At 48.4% G+C, this 22871-nt stretch overlaps 1 protein-coding gene across 2 annotated transcripts in view; it reads right to left on the reverse strand.

Moving 5' to 3' along the window:
- Nucleotides 1-15: 15 nt before the first annotated feature.
- The window catches only part of scube3 (signal peptide, CUB domain, EGF-like 3), a 61719-nt gene continuing 38863 nt past the window's right edge, over nt 16-22871 (reverse strand). The window contains exons 7-23 of one of the 2 annotated variants that reach the window (XM_079741581.1): nt 22238-22285; nt 18914-19018; nt 17115-17237; nt 12116-12232; nt 9242-9364; nt 8895-9011; nt 8672-8767; nt 8307-8423; nt 7507-7668; nt 6847-7050; nt 6389-6550; nt 5598-5765; nt 5281-5442; nt 4530-4727; nt 3217-3369; nt 3021-3100; nt 16-2682 (exon numbers count right to left, since the gene is read on the reverse strand). In XM_079741581.1, the coding sequence (XP_079597707.1) occupies nt 2530-2682; nt 3021-3100; nt 3217-3369; nt 4530-4727; nt 5281-5442; nt 5598-5765; nt 6389-6550; nt 6847-7050; nt 7507-7668; nt 8307-8423; nt 8672-8767; nt 8895-9011; nt 9242-9364; nt 12116-12232; nt 17115-17237; nt 18914-19018; nt 22238-22285 (2288 nt within the window). In that variant the 3' untranslated portion in view covers nt 16-2529. Of the gene's footprint in view, nt 2683-3020; nt 3101-3216; nt 3370-4529; nt 4728-5280; nt 5443-5597; nt 5766-6388; nt 6551-6846; nt 7051-7506; nt 7669-8306; nt 8424-8671; nt 8768-8894; nt 9012-9241; nt 9365-12115; nt 12233-17114; nt 17238-18913; nt 19031-22237; nt 22286-22871 lie in introns of both variants that reach the window. The other variant, XM_079741580.1, reaches the window with a different exon arrangement.

Consider the following 22871-nt stretch of genomic DNA (forward strand, 5'->3'; position numbering starts at 1 on the left):
GTACAGTTTGTTTATTTTGGTGTTTTGGACAGTAACAAGTACACAATCCAGTTGCATTAACCTCTGTACAGTTATTGTCTCTTAAATTGGATAAGGTTACGTGTTTCATTTCTACTGACTAAATGGTGAGTGAGCATTTTATGAACAAAAGGAGCTATGGAAAATAACGACACAAATTTCATTCATTTAAAAAGACAATACAAATCCAGACATTTCTTTACATGAGCAATAACAATTCAAGTGCAAATATCAACTCTATGATACATCATAGCAAACTCTTGCTAAAAGGCGACAAAAAGATCAGGTTGCAGGACAAATGGAATGGAGGGCCGACTATAGAAGGATGGAAACGTATTTGACTCCAGAGCCACACATAACATACTTGATTGATTGCCAATGAGCTGGGATCAATGCCCAACTGGGCGAGCACATGGTGAAATTAAATCAATATTTCCACTTTCCTAATGACTGGAGGTCTGCACAGCTCTACATTGCCCCCCCTTGTGTTTGACAATGTGGTCGCAATCCCTTTGTGTCATCCTGATGTTCCGATACCTACAACTAAAACCTTTGTGTATGACACACTATACACTATTATTACTTTTTTTTTATATTTACAAAGCAAGTACAAAACCAGTATCATCTCGCTGAAATTTATTTGATGGCAAACGGTGGGAAGGAATTCGTTAGTCTTTTATTTTTATTTAGGGGGTTGAGTTTCCAGAATAGTTTTCATTTTATTTTATCATTGTCGTTTGGTCAGTGACAATGCAATTGTCAGTAACAATTTGATTGCACTGGTGCCCAGATCTATCTGGAGAGCTTCCTAGGACCCAAATCAAGTGTTTTGGATTCCGAGCACATAAATTTTACCCTGTTTTGTTCACGGTTTTGACATTAAAACGACATACGTTCTAAACATCAGGAATCAGGAATGTTACATTTCTAACACACTGTCTTGACACTTTCTCTTTCAAGAGATAAGTTACACTATATATATAAAAATCCTCATTTTCCAATCTCTGCCAACAGTGACGGATGCGTTGAAACCGCTAAGCAAGGGGAGAACTCTAAATTACATTCGCTGACAGCCAAAGCACATTTCACATGCAATGTAGTTATGTTAGGGTGTATAGCCTAGTTTAAAGAGTGTTCATGTTCATCAAGAATGTAACATGGTCTGCCCCTGGCATTCTTTGGAAGAGCTTTATTTATTCTGGTTAAAGATTGCGGTAAAAGCAGACGGGAGTGTGTTATTTAAAATAATTTCAGATGGGGCTGAGAGAGGGGCTGACAGAGCTTTTGCAGGGGGTGGGGGGATCATACTTGATGCAAATTAGGATTAAAAGAAAGATTCAACCCTCGTCTATGTATTTTCACTATTTACAAGATTGAAATGAAAGAGAAATGTGAAAGAACAAAGAAGGAAATGGATTTTTTTCTGTGTAGAGAAACTATGTTGTATGTGTTGTTGTAATGTTCTCATCTTCCTTCTGTTGAACCTATAATCTCTATAATCTATCAGCGGTCAGGACAGCATGCCACTGAGACATCAAAGTGACCTTATAGAAGAAGCAGCAAACTCGATGTCCATCGATGACATTTTTGTCTCTCTTTCAGAGGCGTATTCCACAAAATGCCTCCCTGGGTCTAAATCCTGTGTCTCTCACCAGAGGTGTTCAACAGGTACAGGCTTCCTTTAAAGAGCGGTTCACTTCCGTAGTGTTGTGGATGGACAAACAAGGTTTTTGTCATTTGTTTTTGTGCTGATATTGAATAGGAGAAGAATCCAGACGGGGGGGGGGGGGGGGGGGATAGTGTGTCTTGATGGACCTTCTGGGCAGAAATAAATTACTGTTTTAACAGCAAAACTGGAGAAGTGCTCCATGAGCTCCAACAGAACAGGGCTGAGCTTAACGGACATGGGGAATAGCAATGGATCCTGCTTGTTTTAGCAACAGATAAACATAGATTGTGGATGTGATTACTAACCGCGGACACCAACAAACACACACACACACAAACACACACACACACACACACACACACACACACACACACACACACACACACACACACACACACACACACACACACACACACACACACACACACACACACACCAAGCATCTAACGTTACCACATTACTGAAACAGTTATAATCGTAATTTGGCGATTGCCTTTGACTCCGTCTTGGAGCCAAAGTTTGTCTTTTCCTTGTTCGGTAGTTTCAACCCACAGGGCGGCAACAAAAAAAACACAAACACATACATCCTCATCACAAAACATCTGCTCAGCTCAGTCATCCACACACTCACAGCGGAGACCTCGACCGCGGCTGGAGGTCCCCATTGGAGACGTCTGTGGGCGGTGAACCACAACGTTGTTGACGAATATCAGGGAGGAGGAAGATAAGCATACCATGGTTATGATGGTTTGAGTTGGAGGTCCTGCGGGTTTGGGGGGAGAGGGGATGAAGAGGTCGGGGCGGGGGGGCGGCGGGAGGAAGAGGTGGGGGGGCGGGGGTTGTCAGTTGTATGGTCGCAGGAAGGCGGAGACTTTGCTGCTGATGAGGCGGATGAAGGAGCGAGGCAGCAACTCGTTGGACTCCCGGGTGGTGTACTTGAAGTAGTTGTTGGGGTGAGCCAGCACGTCGAAAAGAGTCTTAATCAGCTTTTTATCCTGCGGGAGGCCAAGAGGTGGAGAACAAGGAATGTTATATTGAGAGCATGTCTATAGCAGCATGCACGCTCAGTCACACATATATATACACACACTATTTCTATAAGCTCCTTATGTGTTGATGTTTCAAATGTACGTGTGCGGTGTCAATTGTCCCCCCCAGGGACTAAAGATGAATGTAGCGTGTAGCTATCTCTGGTGCCGTATATACATTGTGCACTATCGCTGTGCAATAAACCCATCAGTTCAAAGACCAACAAAAATAAAATGGTCCCTCCCCCCAAAACACCAGGAGTACTATGACACCCGGAGCACAGCAGACGGACGGACGGAGGCACCTTGAGGATCTCCTGGTGGTTCTCCGAGGCGTAGAGCCTCCCGTCCCTCACGATGTCCTCCACAAGCTGCTCATAGTCCTCTGAAACGACACACACATCGTCACCATGGCCCCTATGCAGTGCTGTATAAACACGTTGACCGGCGTGTACAGTTCCCTTTAAAGGTGAATGTGTGACGTGTCGGCGACGGCCGTACCATCGTAGGTGACGTAGGGGATCTGGAACCCCCGTGCGCTGTTGGCCTCGTTGGACTTGAAGCTGATCCAGAGCCGGCGGGAGCGGGCGGTGAAGGCGATGGGCCGCTCGTACGTCTGGCACGTCTCGTAGGTGGTGATGGACGTGGCCGACCCTGCGGAGGGGGAGGGGAATACAACGTTATACGTTTGGATGAATTGGTAACCGCGCGGCATGCCAGACGTCTTGTCGCTCTGTTGGCAGTCGTACAATTTTAGTCCGGAGCCCTGACTCGTATGTCGTGCACCGTACTCGCACCCGTGTCGTCATGGTGAAAAATGCACCATAGCTCTGTTTATACGCGTGAAACCAACCACTTAAATCCACTTCCTGTGTGGCAGCCTCAGTTTTAACCAGTGCTGCCAGAGTACTGAAACCCTAGACGTGGATGTGCCTGTTTACACTGATGAGGCAGCACAAGGAGGGGACTTAATTGTTTGTTCCACAGCGAATCAACAAAGTGTTGATCCAATTTTCCAATACCTCTCTTTCCTGTCCTCTGTCCTTCCCACCGACTCCCTTGTTTGGATGGCTGATCGCAGATGTAACAATGCCATATTTTCACCATGGTACATGAAACGAACATAAACACGCTAAGAAGAACTAACAAGGGATAATAATCAAATTGTTTGAGCAGAAGAGCTTCTGCATTCCAATGGATCAGAGCATGTCAACGCTGTGTAGCTCTCTAGTGCCACCTTGTGACAAAGGTGGAACACACACCAACACAACAATGCATGGCAGGGACTGCCTTTTGATGCTAGTGCTACATGCAGCTCAGCACATCTGGTTTAACAGATGTGTTTATCCAAAGCCTTCCATAGAGAATTTTAGATCTAAAGGCATTCATGAGCAGGTATGGGTGAGGCATCTCGCTTGCGGTTGCCAAGGTAGCAGGGTCTGAAATGAATGGGGGCTCATCGCATTTTACCCCTTAAAAATATTTAGAAATATTTGCGATCTTTTTTTTAATGGCCTGATAAATAAATAATTCTTGACGTTTATCTGTGTTTGTGAATTAAAATGAGTAGTTGCAGTGATCGAAAGGTCTGTGATGCGGCATAAAATGTCACATGACATTTTGTCAAATTGTCCTGGAATTTATCCAAAATGACCCTGAAACATTTTACACAGGGGTTAAAAAAAAGGCCTTGTCAAAATAAGTAAATGATATCACCCTGCAAGGTAGTTCACTGACTTTATGATTCAAACACCGTAACCAGTAACCAACCAGTAACCAACCACTAACCACAGAGCGTCAGACCGAGCACTCACAGTTCTTCCTCATGACCAGCACGTCTCCGCATTCGTCCTCGGAGGGCAGGAAGATCTCGGGCACCACGATGAGGATCTTCCTCTTGCTGGGGGGATTGATGTTCCACACACACTCCACGTTGGCCGGGTAGTTCCCCGGGTAGTTGGGGGACTCAATGTAGCCCGTGAAGTCACCCATCTCACCACCGCATTCTCTGTCTGAACGCGTGTTCGACCCCCCCCAAACACACACACACACACACACACACATGCACACAAAGACACACACAAACACGCAGACACATAGATACACAGGCAGAGACACAGACACACACAAAACATGACTTTTTATTTAAATATAGCCATTTACTTTGTCAAACATACCACTTTTTCTAAGCATTTTATATCTATACATATTTGTGTATATGTGTGTGTATATATGTTTATGTATGCATGTATCTATGTTTGTGTGTGTGTGCATAAAAATATATAAAATCTTTTGAACTTATTTGGTCGTTTAATTTAAATTGGAGGAAACAAAAATTAAATATAACTGCTGTCCGACCAAGTTCATGAGCTGATAATATACCACCAGCTGTGAGTGGGATAAGCCATTATAGAATGTTTGAAAATCCGCCTTTTCCTGTGGGAGTGTCCAACTGGGAATAAAACCAGGTGGTATGACACGGCCCATTCAAGAGAACCGCTAGTACAGAGTAGCCGTAGGAATGGCTGACAGCGTTCTGTCACGGCGTCGCTGCGCTGTACTCACTCTTGCACTGCGAGACGCTGGTGGCTCCGTCGAAGTCCGTGGTGGTGTTGCCGGGGCAGGAGATGCAGTAGTTCTGCCTGAACTCCGTCTGGTAGGTCCCCTGCGGGCAGCGGATGCAGCGGTGCACCGTGGTGTTGTAGTAGTGGCCCGGGGAGCACTGGACTGTGGAGCCACGAAGAAGAAGAAGGAGAAGAAGAAGGAACCGTTTGTTAGGAGTCGTGTTGTTGTCACGGAGATGGCGGGTGAAACGAAGACCAATGACATCATGCACTGGTGACAAAGGATTAAAAATGAAAAACAAAAATAAACCCACTGACCTTTGACCTCACAGTCGTGGAAGGAGCTGGCGCCCTCCCTCTTGGTGCCCAGGCCCCCTCCGCAGGGGAAGCACAGCGTGCGGCCCAGGTCCGGCTGGTACATGCCCAGGGGACACGGCTGGCAGGGCTTGAAGCCATCACTGGAGAAGGACCCCGTGGGACACTGGCCTGGGGCGGGGGTGGGGGGAGGAAGGGGACTGTCGTCATCGATGCAAGGGACCTTATGAACCGGGCTGCACCAGGGGGTGTGTGTGTGTGTGTGTGTGTGTGTGTGTCTGTGAGTGAATGAGTGAGTGAGTGAGTGAGTGAGTGAGTGAGTGAGTGAGTGAGTGTGTGTTCGGAGTGTGAGTGAGTGAGTGAGTGAGTGAGTGTGTGTTCGGAGTGTGAGTGAGTGAGTGAGTGAGTGAGTGAGTGAGTGAGTGAGTGAGTGAGTGAGTGTGTGTTCGGAGTGTGAGTGAGTGAGTGAGTGAGTGAGTGAGTCAATGAGTGAGTAAGAGTTTGTTCGGAGTGTGAGTGAGTGATTGAGTCAGTGAGTGAGTGAGAGTGTGTTCGGAGTGTGAGTCAGTGATTGAGTCAGTGAGTGAGTGAGTGAGTGAGTGAGTGAGTGAGTGAGTGAGTGAGTGAGTGAGTGAGTGAGTGAGTGAGTGAGAGTGTGTTCGGAGTGTGAGTGAGTGAGTGAGTGAGTGAGTGAGTGAGTGAGTGAGTGAGTGAGTGAGTGATTGAGTGAGTGAGTGAGTGAGTGAGTGGGTGAGTGGGTGAGTGAGTGAGGGAGTGTGCAGACTGGTTTCTACCTGCGCAGGAGGAGATGTTGCGGGCGCCGGTGGGCCCGTGGCCGTCACTCCCGGGGCAGAGGTCACAGGCCAGCTGGCCCTCCCTCTCCTGGAAGGTCCCGGGCGGACACTGGACGCAGCGCTCCTGCTCCCCCTGGTAGTAGGAGCCGGACATGCACCTGACTAAGGGGACGGCAGGCACAGGGGCTCTGGTTAGAGGGACTAGCACACACACACACACTGTGAAGCCTATGAGGCCGCACTGAACCCCACTGAAACCCTTCAACCCTTCAGACCACCCTTAGTTGTATGGCTGCCTGTTATTCGAATGTGCACGTGTATGTTTTTCTGACCACCACTAGATGGCGCTAAAGGCAAAACTCCAACCAGCGGACAATAATGTTAAACATCTCCAGCTTCCCCTGCTCATCCTTTCTCTCTCCTCTCCTCCCCTCTCTCCCCTCTCCCCCCTCTCTTACCACAACGCCCGCTGTCCCTCTCGCGGCCCGGCCCACAATTCTCCAGGCTGGAGGCGGCTTGGGGCAGCTTCTGGGCCACCTCGTACTCCAGACCCGCCACGCGGATCAGGAAGCGCTCCTGGTTGATGGACTTCTTCAGGGCCTTGATGTATGTCTTCACCTGCTTCTCCATGCGCTGCCGCAGGCAGCTCAGGTTGCAGCTCCCTGGGGTGAGGGTGAACCATGGACAGCTACAGGTTATTCTGCTGTGTTTAGGGCACAGCTTCCTGCTAGTGTTCCGGTAACGCAAACAGGGAAACGCAAAACTCTAAGGTACGATGAAGGACTGCTTGATTCCATGTTTTTTTGGAAATTCCCATTGCGACGCAGGGTCACAGTGGGAAAACGTTCCCTTTAATGTGTGCTTATTCTACGGAAACTAGAAGACCGCCCACTTGACATGATATTGGGATATCTGTGCGTGCATATCGTACGTCAATAAATTGGCAGAAGATGTTTGTTATCCTTGTATTTTTTACGAGACGCGTGGCAGGAACTAGGGCGGTACACCCGGCGGTCCTCGACACCAACTCCTCACGCACCCCTGTCGCCCATGTCTACATCTCCCCCTCCCCCCGTAGGGTACCTCTGGCTGTGACGCCGTGGCGTCCAGACTCTGACCTGTGGTGTCTCCGGCCTTGACCTCGGCCTCCAGCTCCAGCGTGATGCGGGTCACCTCCTTGTTGGAGGGGTTGCGGGCCCGACGCCCCTTGTTCTTCTTGGACGAGTCGCACTTGAGGTTGACGAAGGTCACCAGACAGTTGCTGCAGGGCTGCCCGCCGCCTGCGGGTCACAGCGGCCTACGTTGTTTATCGTATATATATATATAAACACGCACACACACAGAGGAGAGTCCGTGCAGGTTGTGTTGAGTGACGCAGCAGAAGAGCGACTCACAAGTGGTGCAACGACGAGGCTTTATCTAAGAGTTAATCGGGCGGTAGGCTTAACTCAGTCGACCTTCTCTACCGAGGTAGAGCAGGTAGAGATCACACTAGCAGGGATCAAACTAGCAACCTACAAGTTACAGGTCAACCTGCTCGGTAGACTGCTAGTTTCGATCCCCGGCTCGAGCACCGAAGCGTCCCTGAGCGAGACACCTAACTGCTCCTGACGAGCGGGCTGTCTCCCTGCAGGGTTGAATCCACCGTCAGTGTGTGAATGTGTGTGCAAGTCGCTTGGGATAAAAGCCCTAAATGTCAATAGGTTAGGGAGCGTCGTAAAATATGGACTGGGACGGCTTGGGGAGACTGGGATTAAGGGCTACACACGTCAAACAGTATGCATGCCATGCCATCAAAGCATACAGCTGCAGCATGTGATAATAATCATCTGAACCGGTGTTGATTGTCTTCCAGACAGCGACCATTAGGATCCCTGCGGAGACGCCCATGGCATCATGAAGAGGGAGACTGGATTACCGGGCCCCTGGGTGCGGCCCCGGTCCTCCGTGCGGCCCGTCAGCTTGGGGTGGAGGTGACACTTGGCGTCCTTGATCCTGAAGGACGCCGTCTGCTTCACCGGCGGCGCCAGAGTCTCTACAGGAAGGAGACAGAGGAGCACACTAGGACATCAACACTCTTATCGCCACGGGAACCCCGCTCACAGCCCAGGTTAGGGACGCTGGGAAGGGAGGGGCATAGCGGCCCGGAGCGCCGGCAGGAGGTGATGTGTGGAGGATGATGATGATGTTGAAGTTGATGTTTTTGAGGAAGAGGATGACATGTGCTTTAATGGTACGTGTATGAGGAATATAAAGGGGAGGGGGGGTCGTTGGCGTGCGAACCTATGCAGCTCTGACTGTTGCTGGCATTGAGCCTGGAAGAAGACTTTCCTCTGACGATGGGGATGCCACAACTTACTGAGTAGCTGCTGTCTGACTCTGCAACACATGTCAGAAGAGAAAGCAAATGCAACCATCGTTCAACGCTCGGGTTCATATTTGGATTTTTGTGAACTTGGTGATGTTGGAATTTGTTGGTGCTGCTATGTGATCCAAGGTGCGCTACCTGCTAGGTAATGCGCCTTAGAGGAACAGGTGAGAGAACAGCTCTCCTTCCTGCCTGCCTTGCTACAGGTCAGTGTCGCCTTCGGAGCCATGAGACCCGCGGGACATTTCACCAGCTCTAAGAGAACGCAAAACACAAAACACACAACAAAATGTAAAAGTGAATCACATACAGTGCTCGCAAACCCCTGGTGCCCCCCAAACAGACCAACCGCATGCTACTAATGTAAATATAAACTACCGAAACAGCTGTTCCAAACAGAACTCAGCTGTTCTGCTCTTCTGCACGTTTTTGAATCGGTTATGGCTGTTGTTGACCACCAGGGGGCAGTGCAGACACATACATACCAATGCAGTCTTTCCTGTTCCAGTGCAGCTTGAATCCTGGCGGACAGGTACACTCATAGCCACCAAGCGTGTTGACGCAGCCGAATTTGCAGCCCCCGCGATTTATACTGCACTCGTCAATATCTGCGGGAACATACATTTTAGAGCGTTTTCAGAAGGTGTTCTGGAGTGGAGTGGGTGGAAGATGAAAAAAATATACTTTAAAACTAGTGATAGCAAAAAAACAAACAACACAGCATCGTTTCTATGAAGAAGATTTAAGAGGAACCAGACGGAGGGCCGCACTTAATTAAGCATTCCAATGACATCACTCCAATAAACAACGTCAAAAGTTGGGAGATGATTAACAGAACGCGTGTCAAACAGAAGTGATTGGTTGTTCTCCCTGTTCCCCATGTGGCATTTTATTGGCTTATAGGCCCTAGCAACTCTTGATATTGGACCAGAGGCAAAGACCGGACAGGGTCCGAAGAAACCCTGGACAGGTCAAAGGTGCACCGGTGAGAGAGAGAGAGAGAGAGAGAGAGAGAGAGAGAGAGAGAGAGAGAGAGAGAGAGAGGGGGGGGGAAGAGAGATGTATAAAGATATAGAGAGAAACGGGAGCGGGGGAGACAGAGGGAGGAAGACAGAGCACACCAGAGAGATTCAACAGCCGTGATTGATGATGCGGTGTACTGATATGAAATGTGCTCCCCTGTCCCGTTCAATAATTCACCGGGAGACGAGGATGTGAGCGCAGCGCCACCGCTCTCCCAGATTGAAGATGATGACTTCATCAGCTGTGTTTAGACTGTAGTGAACAATGAGGCAGCTCACTGTGAGTAATGCACATCTCACCAGGGCACCCTCGCACGCTCTCATCTCAAGGGGAAGATGTCGGTTCGGGCGATATCGGGTGTGACACAACTTATGAGCCCCAGAGGACCTTTCTCTCTTAGGTCTTCGTTCTGAATTGAATGGAGGTAATACATCTGCAGTATAAACCAGGAAGGCCTTCGACATAGGGGTGTGTGTGTGTCTGTGTGTTTGTGTGTGTGCGTGCGTATGCGTGTGGTTTGTGTGTGTGTGTCTGACGATAGCTTTTCTCTGTTTAAACACAACGCTTTGTGATCACATATTCCCAAAGTGTATACACAGAATCCATCCCTGTGTGTGTAAACGTTAAAGGGCCCTCGTTGTGTCAGCGGGTCTGAGCGCTAGGTGCCACTGTAATTGCCGCTTGCCGACGTCTGTAATTTCTCCCTTGCGTCACCTCACCAGACAGCAGGGCTCCATTGTTCCACCGCCCTGAACAAATCTCCAACGAAGACCCCGCTCATCCATCAGAGCTCTTATTGCTTTCAGGGAAACCAAACTAAGTCACGAAGAGCAGCCAGGTGGCAGATCGCCGTCTGCGTCCGTCGTCTGTTTTTCCACATCATCGCTGCGAAGGACTGGGTGAACAGCGAGGACACGCTGGTAACATCCACATGTTAAGGATGGGCCTGGCTCCTTTGGGATACATGTTGTTGTTTTAGGTGACCAAGAGTCCAACTCAAATGACCACCGTGTTGCAAGTCTGGAGATCTCCCCAGAGGAGAGATGAGGATGACGATGATGAGGATGACGAGGAGGAGGAAGATGAGGAGGAGGATGAGGAGGGTGATGATGAGGAGGAGGATGATGACGATGAAGATGATAGACCTCGGCAGGCAGCTCTTAAAGTACTCTCAACGACCACTTTGGAATATTGAAGAGCCCTCAGAGCTCAGTGCTGGCCTTTGCATTGGGTTTTTGGGTGGTTGGTAAGGTTAGTAAGTAAGCAGGTGAGTGGGTTTTTGTGTGTCCGGGAGCACCATCAAATTCTGTGTTTCTGGAGAACAGACGGACTGACAGCGGGTGCTCAGAGGGACGTGAGGAAAGAGAAACATCTGTAGCCGACCCACACACACACCTGGAACCCTTTTCACAGGCAATTTAAATAATATTCTCTTCTACATTGAACGGTCCTGAACGATAACGGTTAATTTGCATTCATTTAAATTACTTTCTCATTTTGAAACAAGTCTGTTATGAATTTTATGCTTTTGTTTTTCTCGGTACATGTCTTTTTTGGAGATGGTATCTTTGTGCAGGGTTTGCATGGACTGAACAACAGAAAGAGAAGATAGATAGAGAGAGAGAGAGAGAGAGAGAGAGAGACACAGACAGACAGACAGACAGACAAACAGAGCAAGAGACTCATTGAAAAAAGGTACAATGTATTCCAAGTGGTCCAAGTAGTGTCTCTTGCCTTCCTCAACACCTACTGTGCAGCCCTTGGGCAACAGCAGCAGAATCAAACTTCTGATAAACAGAGACACCTCAGACACATAATCACACACCTCAGACCCACACACTCACACACACCTCAGAAACACACACTCATACACCTTAGACCCACACACTCACACACACACACCTCAGAAACACACATTCACACACACACACACACACATACATACACACACACACACACACACACACACACACACACACACACACACATACAGGCCATCAAAGCAAAGCCAAAATTAAAACACTCTCTCCCTCTGTGTCCCATGGACTTGGATCTCATCCTCCTCCTGATACGGGGGGGGGGTCTACCTGCTGCTGGTCTACCTGCTGCCCCCCCCCCCAATCTCTCTCCATCTCGTGAGTCTTAGGGTAAGCAAACATTTTCCTCTGTGTTCCCATTGACTCCCTGAGTGGTTCTTTACTGGTAGCTCAGGGGACAGAGAGGGGGGGCGACGAGGACGGAGGTGCTACAGGAAATTGCGGGAGGGAGCGAAAGGAAGAAAGAGAGAAAAATAGTGCGTTGGTGTTGGACTGGGAAAATGAATGGTGCCCCCTCACCTCCACAGTGGGCCAGGCCGTACAGGACGTGGCCTTTATGACACAGGCACTGGAAGCTGCCTGCAGAGTTGACACAGGAATGGTCGCAGGCTCTGTCAAAAGAACATTCGTCAATGTCTGCGAGGGAGAGAGAGGGAGAGAGGGGGGGGGGGGGAGAGAGAGAGGGAGAGAGGGGGGGGGGGGAGAGAGAGGGAGAGAGAGGGGGCAGGGGTGGGGAGAGAGGGAGAGAGGGGGGGGAGGGGGGGGAGAGAGAGGGAGAGAGAGGGGGGGGAGAGAGAGGGAGAGAGGGGGGGGTGGGGAGAGAGGGAGAGAGAGGGGAACAGTTAGAACATTCAAAGCTAGTGTTTAATAAACAGATTTGTATCCGTGACTTTTTCAAACAAATTGTTCTTTTGTCACGAGTTGCTCATAACTGACTGGCTTTTGTCAAAAAAAATAACGTCATAAAAAAAAGTGAAAGAAAATTCAGAAACAATAAAGATTGTGATTGGAGCTGGTCATTTTGTCTCAACTCTTTTCCCCCCCCACCCACACGCCAACACCCCCCATTCCAATGTTCTTCGCTTGTTTGTTTTTTTTGAAAGGGAAAACACATTTTTAAATCCTTTAGATCTGGGGCCACGTGGGAATCATCAGCCTAACAATGATAAATGTCCTTGTAAGTCAGCAAATGCCTCACATCCCCTCTGTGTTCTGAAATATATAAACACAAACTATCGTTATATCTGGTAAAGGTCATCCATGAATGGCAAAAGTCTGCACCACAGTTACAGTCTGAAAAAGCAGAGCAAAGCCATCTACTGTGGGTCAGTATTCTACTGTTGGTCTAATGTGGGTCAGTCATCTACTGTGGGTCAGTCCTCTATTGTGGGTCTACTGTGTGTCAGTCATCTACTTTGGGTCAGTCATCTACTCTGGGTCAGTCTTCTATTGTGGGTCTACTGTGTGTCAGTCATCTACTTTGGGTCAGTCATCTACTCTGGGTCAGTCCTCTATTGTGGGTCTACTGTGGGTCAGTCATCTACTCTGGGTTTACTGTTTGTCAGTCATCTACTTTGGGTCCACTGCGGGTCAGTCATCTACTGTGTGTCAGTCACCTACTGTGGGTCTACTGTGGGTCAGCCATCTACTGTGGGTCTACTGTGGGTCAGTCATCTACTGCGGGTCTACTGTGGGTCAGTCATCTACTGTGGATCTACTCTGGGTCAGCCATCTACTGTGGGTCTTCTGTGGGTCAGCCATCTACTGTGGGTCTACTCTGGGTCAGCCATCTACTGTGGGTCTACTGTGGGTCAGTCATCTACTGTGGGTCTACAGTGGGTCAGTCATCTACTGTGGGTCTACTGTGGGTCAGTCATCTACTGTGGGTCTACTCTGGGTGAGCAATCTACTGCGGGTCAGCAATCTCTCCCAAAGACGGCAGGGCCACACCCCATGTTCTACTGCCTCCTTATTGGCTTGTTATTACAGAGGAAACACACCAATAGAGACATTAACTTAATACCACTACCTGGTCTTCATTTGTAAAAACCTGCGTCCCACATCCACAGGGATTCAAAATGAAGTGAGGTGATCGTGTGCAGTCAACATTCATTAGGTATCAAGTTTTATTTTTATTTAGTCAGCTATTCCCTGTCCCCTAGTGCTGTGCGTGCTGCCTGGGCATGATGGGGACAGAGATGTCATTCAGTACCGGGGGGGAGGTGATTCAGTCAGAGTTGTTTCTGGCATGCACGCGTTGCCTTGATGTTTTGTAGCTTGAGAAAGAGAGAACAAAAGGTGGTTACCTTGAAGGACAAGCCCTACACATTCTGACATATTTTGAACAGTCGGCAAATTGTCACAATGGGCTTAATCCCTCAAAACAGTGAAACTCTTTCCTCTCCGTTGAGAATGCATAACTTGGCAGGCCCTTTGTGCGAGCACCTCAGACGAGGGGTTGAGATTAAAAGCTTATTAAGTGATCAGCTTACAGAGAGAGCAGACAGGATGTCTTAACCACTTGGGGAGGCCCAATGCGCTGACGTAAAAAAAGAAAGTTGAAAAAGAAAACAAACGTTTCATTCTTTTCATTTAACAATCTCGGAAACAAGGAAGGACAAAAAAGATAGGTCTCACAGACGAATCGTTTGAGTTGGTGTGAAAGATAACGCTGTCTGAGCTCTGGGTCTGAACAGTCAATACAGTGTCCAAATACAACGAGAATAAATAAATGACGCACCACGACGGAATATATATCTTCTACCACCCATGGTTAATTAAAAACAGCAATGTGGGTGGATTCAGAGGCAACTTTCTTCATCAAATCAAAACACACTCACAAAATGCACTATGAAATGCAAAATGGGAAGTTATTATCATTACTGAACATCACTGATCACCATGTTGTGGACGTTGGTAGTGCAGGCTGTAGACTTATCTTAACCTGGCCTTTACAAATTGCTTTATTCCCACTGCCATTAACCTCTGGAATTAACCTTTAAAAACTGTAACACTGTGCGAGACCCAGTCCAATGAGATGAACGTTTCCCCGGTGTGAGCCATGTGTGTCTCAAGATGCTTCTCCGTCGAAGCTCTACGATAGATGAGGGGGGCCTCTCCCCCACCCCACAGCGCACCACAAGCAACCGTTCTGATCCTCAAATCTCACACCAGGCTCTCTCAGCTTCTGCTGACTCAACGCCCCGGGTCAGGATCGGCCCCATCCCGGGCTTGACCCCTGACCCCCTGACTTCCACCCCTTGTGGAAAAAAAAACCACCAACGAAACAACAGAAGAAAAATGACCAAAACAATCCAGGGCATGCAAATCAGGTGGGGACAAAAGGAACAGAGAGACAAAGAGAGACAACTACTGTTTACACAGCGCAGATAAGAGCCTTATCTCCAACACCTCCTCCCATCTCCCACAGCCCCGGCCTGGCCCTGGCATCTGATAACGCCTGCCTGCCAATGTTCTAGTCCTAGATTAGCAGGAGGAGCAGGAGGGGGGGCGAGGGGGGGTTTGAGGTGGGGGGGGAGATGGAGGAGGTCTGAGGAATGCTGGGAGAGGTTTAGCGGGGCTGGGCCAGACATGCCTTGTCCTGAGTGATGGCCGCGCTCGCTGACAGCAGGGAAACACCGTGACTGTTCAAACTGAGATAAACACACGGTGTGGCTTACACACCTCAACGCCTCGCCACAACACACCCACACACCGACACACCAACAAACGACACACCGCCAAACTGCGCTCATTTTGCTGTTTTTTCTCTCGCACTAAACTCTCGGCTAAAGCGTCACTTAGGCATGAACAGAGAGTCAGCCATGAATGAAGACGTTTTGAGGGCTGGGTGAAGATGGCCGCCGTCAGACTCCCCCTGTTGGGCGTCTGGGGGGAGCGTTGCACTCGTGCCACCGGTGGATTGAAACGTTTCAGTGACGTTCGATGATATAAGACGAGAAAAAAACAGCGGGAAACATAAAGAATAACTCACGGCAGGGAGTCACCAGACTTTGCACCAAACGAAGAAGAAAAAAATGAAATAATGCGAATAAAATAATGATTGCGGTTTGTGAATGGCTGATGCCATTACCCTATGTCAACAGCCGACCCAAGCAGCGGTGGCTTCTGCGGCCTGGAGGAGGAGGAGGAGGGCCCGACCGCACGGGGCCCGACCGTCCACGCGGGAGGAGGGAGGAGAGATGTAGCAGAAAGGTGCAGCGGAGCGTGTGAGCCTGACATCTCCTCACTCAACGGGGGGGGGGGACTTTTATCACAAGCCCTTCTCCCGAGACAAAACAGCCCGTCTCCCAGCATGCTCCCACAGCAGCCCTCCTGGCCTCTGGAATGGCGCACGGCTGACTTGCAGGCGGCACGTTGCCATGACGAAGGTGCGGACATTCCGACACGTACCGACCGTACTTGACAAATTTTGAGACCAGGGAAAAAGAAAAAAAATCGCCGCCGCATAACCAGAGAAGAACAACAACTCTACGTGACATGTATTTTGTCGACCACATGACAAATGGCTCTGTGGCGTTGCCCTGGCGATGGATTTAATTTGATGCTCCGGCACAGGGAAAAAAACAACAAGCAGAAATGTCTGGCATGACACTGATGTGTACCAGGCTGTATATTGATTGACCACATCAATGAAGACACAAGGGCAACACAAAAGGCATCTCATCTGTTTTTCCACTCCGAGAGAGAGGGAGAGAGAAAGAGAGACAGTGACAGAGAGAGAGAGAGAGAGAGAGAGAGAGAGAGAGAGAGAGAGAGAGAGAGAGAGAGACAGAGACAGAGACAGAGACACAGAGAGAGAGAGAGAGAGAGAGAGAGAGAGAGAGAGAGAGAGACTGAGCCCAACACTGCGTTTCACCCTGGCCTGTATTCCTTCCCCAGATGTTCCTGACGCAGGGCGGCCCGATTCATCCCAGGAGCCAGAGGTTTCGGAGCTGCAGCAGCTCTTAATTCCCCACACCTGTGTTTCGGCCCGTGGCAAAACTCTTTATTTGTTCTGCGGTGAGGCTCCCTCGGCTCCCGCAGAGCGATGGCTGCCACCGAGCCGAACGGGCAAACAAGTCAGGGAGAGGCCAGGCGGGCCGGCTGCTGGCTGCCGGCCCACAATCACCACCAGGAAGCGCCTGCAGCCATCCCTAACCCTAACCCATTCTCAATCACACCGTCCCAGTGTGGGGGCAAGAAACAGCGTTGCATAACGCTCGCGTAAAGGGCTGTTTGAGTAGGAATCGAGTATATCGATGGTCTTACCAAGCAAGTGTGCTTGGCATTTGTTTATATAAATATCCTTATTGTACCTACAGCAATATATATTTTTTATTTATTCGGACAAATGCACTGATTGTGAGTCACTTTGGATAAAAGGGTCTACTAAATGCCCTGAATGTAAATCTGAACTTAAATGTCTTCGGCTCTACCGTAGACATGTGTTTTTGTGTTTTGCTATGCCTGCCATGGTGCAGGTCATTAACAACATGTACTGAAGCGTGGTGTTTACCTTGACAGGTCCTCTCGTTGGTCAGCAGCTTGTAGCCCTTCTTGCAGCTGCACTCAAAGCTGCCCACCGTGTTGCGACACACGTGGTCGCAGCCGCCGTTGTTGATCCGGCACTCGTCGTTGTCTGAGCACAAGATAAACACAATTCAGATACAGAAGATAAAAGATCCGCCGAGGGGAACCCAAGGCGCAGAGACACCGCGGTTATGCCGTTCACGTGCCGTGGTCGACGTGCGTAAACACGGTAATGCAGGTCATGCTGTTGCTTTGCTTTGGCTGTTGCGTTGCTAGGCCAGGGCTTCATTTTTTGCAGGTGAAGGAATTACTTGCAGGATGACTTTGAAGGCAGTTAAAATGGTTAAGAGGAAAAAAAACAGACATGTGGTGGTAACTACATGCAGCCCCGCGAATTGAAAACTTTAATTGCGCCGAGGCTATGCTCTCTCTCCCTCTCTGTGTCTCCATCTTTGTTGGATTATCCTCATTAGGTTCCTGGCCAATACCTGATCAATATATCATCTACCCGCATCGGCTTTGAAGCTTCCGCACGTTGGCCGTTCCGCAGTGTTTCCGATTAATCCGAAATAATCATAAACGAGGCATCCATCTCCAGGGGGAGCCTTCCCCATCTGGTTTGCATCATCACATCTAAACGTAATAAAATAATCCCGTCCTTGTCTCACCAGAACCCCCCCCCCCGTACTTCAGAGGTCCCGGGCCTGCCGCCGTGAGGGACTCACTGTCTTCTCTTGCCAGTTGTTGTCTGGAATTGTTTTTCGTTCTTTCCCTCTCGACTCTAGCTAATAAAAGCCAACCGGCTTTTATCAGAGTTGTTAAGAATAGCATTATTAGCCCTGCAGGGAAATCGTACTCTCCGATGATTCCACCGTTCCTTCGGAGAAAGGAGAGGGGAAGGGGAGGGGAGGGGAACGGTGTATTTCTTTGAAAATCATTTTGTTTGTTATTTTCCGTTTCTTTGCCTCTCTCCTTTCCTTTCTTTCCCTCTTTCTTCATTTGCTCTTTTCTTTTGTATGTTCTCCGGTTCTGAGTCTCGTGAACACTGCAGGGATTTGAGGCGTGCCGTGTTTACGTGGTGTTAGAAAGGAACAACATTTTCATAAACCAATGCTAATGAAAGAAAAACATATCTCTATACCAAAATAAAATGAGCAATGGATACATGAATACATTTAATGGAGAAAAACCTTAGGCATTGCAAAATGTAACCAATAAATGAAAATAATAATACAAAAACAATAATAATACAAAAACAGCCTGGGAACAATAAAAACTCAATAAAAATAAGGATGTTGTTGACAAATAAAATAAGCCTGGAAGAAGTGCTTACGTTGATATAAAAACGTGGTGTGAGTGAGTGAACATCTAAACCGGCCAGACGCCAGGGACATTCTGAGACGGTGACGTGGTCAGGTGATGGAGAGGGGAACACCGGCCCCCTCAGGGCGGGCGTGTGGTCTGTGTGTGTGTGTGTGTGTGTGTGTGTGTACCAGGTGTGTGTATGTGTGTAGACGAGAGGTGGATGGACCAGGATTATGCGTTTGTTTGCGTGTGTGTTTGTGTGTGTGGAGACCAGGAGTGTGTATGTCTGTAAACCAGGGGTCTATGTTTGTGGGCCAGGTTTGTATCAGTGTTTGTGTATAGACCAGGGATTTGAAGTTGAGGCAAGAGTGTGTATGTGTGTGTGTGTGTGTGTGTGTGTGTGTGTGTGTGTGTGTGTGTGTGTGTGTGTGTGTATGTAGACCAGGAGTGTGTGGGTGCGTTTGTGTGCGTGTGGCGCACCTTTGCAGCTCTTGCGGTCGGGCTGCAGGGTGAATCCCACCGGACAGCTGCAGCGGACCCCGGCCACGGCGTCGTGACACGTGCTATCACAGCCGCCATTGTTCACTGCACACGTCTCTGCAGGGAAACACAGAGACACTAATGAACACACCCACTCACACAGAAGAGACCCAAAAACACACGTGTGCAGAGACACGCCCCTCTGTCTGAACCGTAAGAAGGCATGCTGATGTAAATGTAGAGATGTATAATTGGTACGAGAACAAGAATGGAGGGCCGTCCGAGGGCTCTTCCTTGGAGACAGTTCTACAGGAATAAAAGATGAAGATATGATGGAGATGGAACGGAGAAGGAAGAAGGGAATAGGAAGAAGGTTAAGAGTTAGCAGAACTTTAACGACGTTAACACTAGAATATGGTGAACGGTTCCTGAGGAGCTACAACAGGGTTGAAGGTCAGTCAATAGGAAAGGGTTAGAACGAAGTGGCTGCTGATGGGGCTGGTGTGTGTGTGTGTGTGTGTGTGTGTGTGTGTGTGTGTGTGTGTGTATGTGTGTGTTTTCTTGCCCAAGGTGATCTTTATTCCACAAACCTTGTGGATCCAGGGCAGTGCAGACAAAATATTAAATTCCACCAGTTTCCTTTCATTTTGTTCAGAGCTTTCAGGCCTTCTCCGCCAGGAAAATAAAACCCTTTCCCCAAGCATGGCTAAATTAATTTTTTTAAATGGAGAAATAAGTGGTGGGAACTTTTTAGGCACCATTGACAACCCCAAAGACGCTTCAGATATTGTTTAACCTAGCTAATAAAATAAGACCCCTACTGTCTGTGACCGGGACAATGGAACGAGAACCTGTTCCTTTTCTCACCCACGCCTCACTAAAAAGCTGACTATTACCTACCAAATCTTACTTGGGAAGGATCAACCAAAAAACACACACATGGTACTCGAGTAGGCTAGTGTTTATGATTTGTTTGGAGGGGTTTTCCACGAGGAGAATCCCTATGGGGCAAGCTGTCCTCTTTTCACCGAATGTGAAGTTGCAGCACAGTAGAATGCATACATGCATATGTATTTTGGGCTGAGAATTCTAGGAATAAAAAAAGGTTGTGTTATCCACATGGTTATGGCTAACCCCAACTTTGTAATACATTTTTTGTACAGTCAAGAACAAGGCGTTATAATGAGCAACAGCGTATATGAAATGCGCACCAGTTTGGGGTTATACTATATGTGTGAGAGAAGCTTAACCCTCTCAGACGCGGACCTCAAAACAAACCGCTCCCCAGGCAGAGCTCCACACAGCCACACACACCCTGACGCTGGTGTCCCTCGGAAAAAACGACCGACAACGTGGCTTTTTCCTTGGCCCTTTGAAACCTCAACAGAAGTTTTCTCTAAATGACAGTCTTATTTCAGTAACAGGGGTGAAATGACATTGATTACTATTTGGAGGTTTATACAACAAAAGTAAAACGTTTCGGGTTCACTTCTTATTTAAACTCAAAGATAAGGGATGAAAAATAAACTGAATTGCCTGAGAAGAAACAGGTGTTTAAAAAATTATTTCCACAAAAATAAAATCAAGAGCTCAGAAGAATTTGCGGGCTGATGGGTGATGAACGGCAAATATACTTTTCTGTCTGTGGTGAAAAACTGAAAAACTCCATACCCCCTAATTTCACATAATTGGGAATCCATTTGGTAAAGTGATTCACATGCTGATCCGTGGCGTGTTGGAAAAATACACGAGGAGCCTGTGACTTTGTGATGAGCCGGCGCGCTCCGCTGAGCTCCAGAGAGACATTAGGGGCCATTAGGGCAAAGAGGGGCTCACACCGCCGCCCCGCACGGGACGGGTAATTGCAAGTGCGAGACGGCGCAGAGAGCTGGCAGACACGGCTACAAGACAATGTCGGGGCATGCCTACGCAGAACGCTGGGTCATGCACTCATCATCCCCCTTCATCCCCCCCAGAAAAAAGAAAAAGTGATGATTATGTGTTAAGGAGAGGAGGGGAAATAATATTTATGACACTGCTGGCTTTGTGAAGACGGCAAGAGGAGACACATACAGAAAGACGTGTGGTATGTGTGTGGGTTGTGCGCTCTGAACGCGTCCCAGACACGTCTTGCCCTGGGACCAGACCCACACTTAGCAGTGGGCAGACTTTAGTAAATATTCAGGCTTATGATGATTCAGAGAGGTGGCGTATTTTGTCTATCGCTGAGCTTCGCCCGGGTGTACGTTTCATACAGCAAGACTCGGCCGGTTTACTGGAAGCCTCTTCCAGAAGCCAGAGCATTTTGGGAATGCAGTAGGACAGCCTTGCACCCTGACGTCATGGCGACGCCGCTAACACAGATATCACAGGATGAGTGAGAGGGATGGAGGTAGCTATGGGTTTTATATCTATCTGGATCGTTGGTCTGCTTGCCTCATACATTCAATGTTTAGGCATCACTAAGTGAGGTTAGCACACTTTAAATAACCATAACACGATTGCTAGTGTTGAATTGTGGCAAAGTATAATTTTGTATAACTAGGGTATTTGCATGTTTTGCATTCCCACAGGTTCACCGATTTCCTTTCCCATGCCTTTTTGATATTCTTAGCCCATCTCATCCCGACGAGGATTATCCGCAGTGTGAGCGAGTTCCCCTGATCGTAACTGGATCAGCGTGCCGGGGCTTTTGAACCAGAATGTTTACTTCATTGGCAAAATTCACATGGAAACCGATCCATCTATACCCACAGTACAATGCCTCAGACTGTTTGCACTGGGCTGTTCCTGGGGAGCGGAGAGGCGTATAAAGAGACAGCCTTCCCTCCGTTTATCTGACACACGTCCTCCCATACTCATCCCAGAGATGACTCACCACTTTGTTTGAATTCCTATCGTTCTGTGGCCGGGCAGCTGTGTTGTGGAAAGGTGTGATTTTTGCGTGACCAGTCAACGTTGTTACTGAAAGGGCATTCACGGAAGGAAGAGGAAGGAAGGGGTCAAAAGGTCAAGGGTCAGATGCCCCCTTCGAGATGGAAGAGATGGCCTGGTGGTCAAAGCGTGTAATAAGAGTGTGTGTGTGTGTGTGTGTGTGTGTGTGTGTGTGTGTGTGTGTTCATGTATGTCTGTGTGCATGTGTGTAATTGTGTTTGTGTGTGTGTGTGTGTGTGTGTGTGTGTGTGTGTGTGTGTGTGTGTGTGCGTGTGCGCGTGTGCGTGTGTGTGTTTGTGTGTGTTAAGCTAGCTTCCTCCTCCCCCCACACCCCGAGCGACCCCAGCCCAGACCCCCAGAGAGAGAGGAGTCGGAGGAACAGATATTTACCATTGGGGAACAGCTGTGGGGCTGCCACGGGTTGGACGCTCCTCTCCCCTGCATACATACACACATACACACACACACCCACACACACACACACACACACACACACACACAAACATACACACATACACACAAACACACATACATACATACACACACACACATACAAACAAACACACACACACACACACACATACACACACACATACAAACATACACACACACACAAACGTACACAGATACACACACGTACATACAAACATACATACACACACACACATACACACACGTACACACACATGTACATACATACATGCATACATACATACAAACATACATGCAAACACATATACACACACTCAGAGACACACACACACACACACACACACACACACACACATTGCAAAAACATGGCTTTAGTCTCCAACACCTTTGAGCTGTTGTTGAGCATAGTGGTGTGATGTAAGGTAACAGAGAAGGTGGGCTTTAAGGAACCATGGGAACCCAACTCTAAGGTCACGCCGGCTTCATCTTATGGAAAGAGAGCGGGACAAAAGACATTCTGGTATTATGATAATAATAATAATTAGAATCACCATGAAGCCGTTCTTTTAAATCAAACACAACGCCAGTATTT

Source organism: Pollachius pollachius (assembly GCF_949987615.1).
Source record: "Pollachius pollachius genome assembly, chromosome: 8".
Lineage (NCBI taxonomy): Eukaryota > Metazoa > Chordata > Actinopteri > Gadiformes > Gadidae > Pollachius > Pollachius pollachius.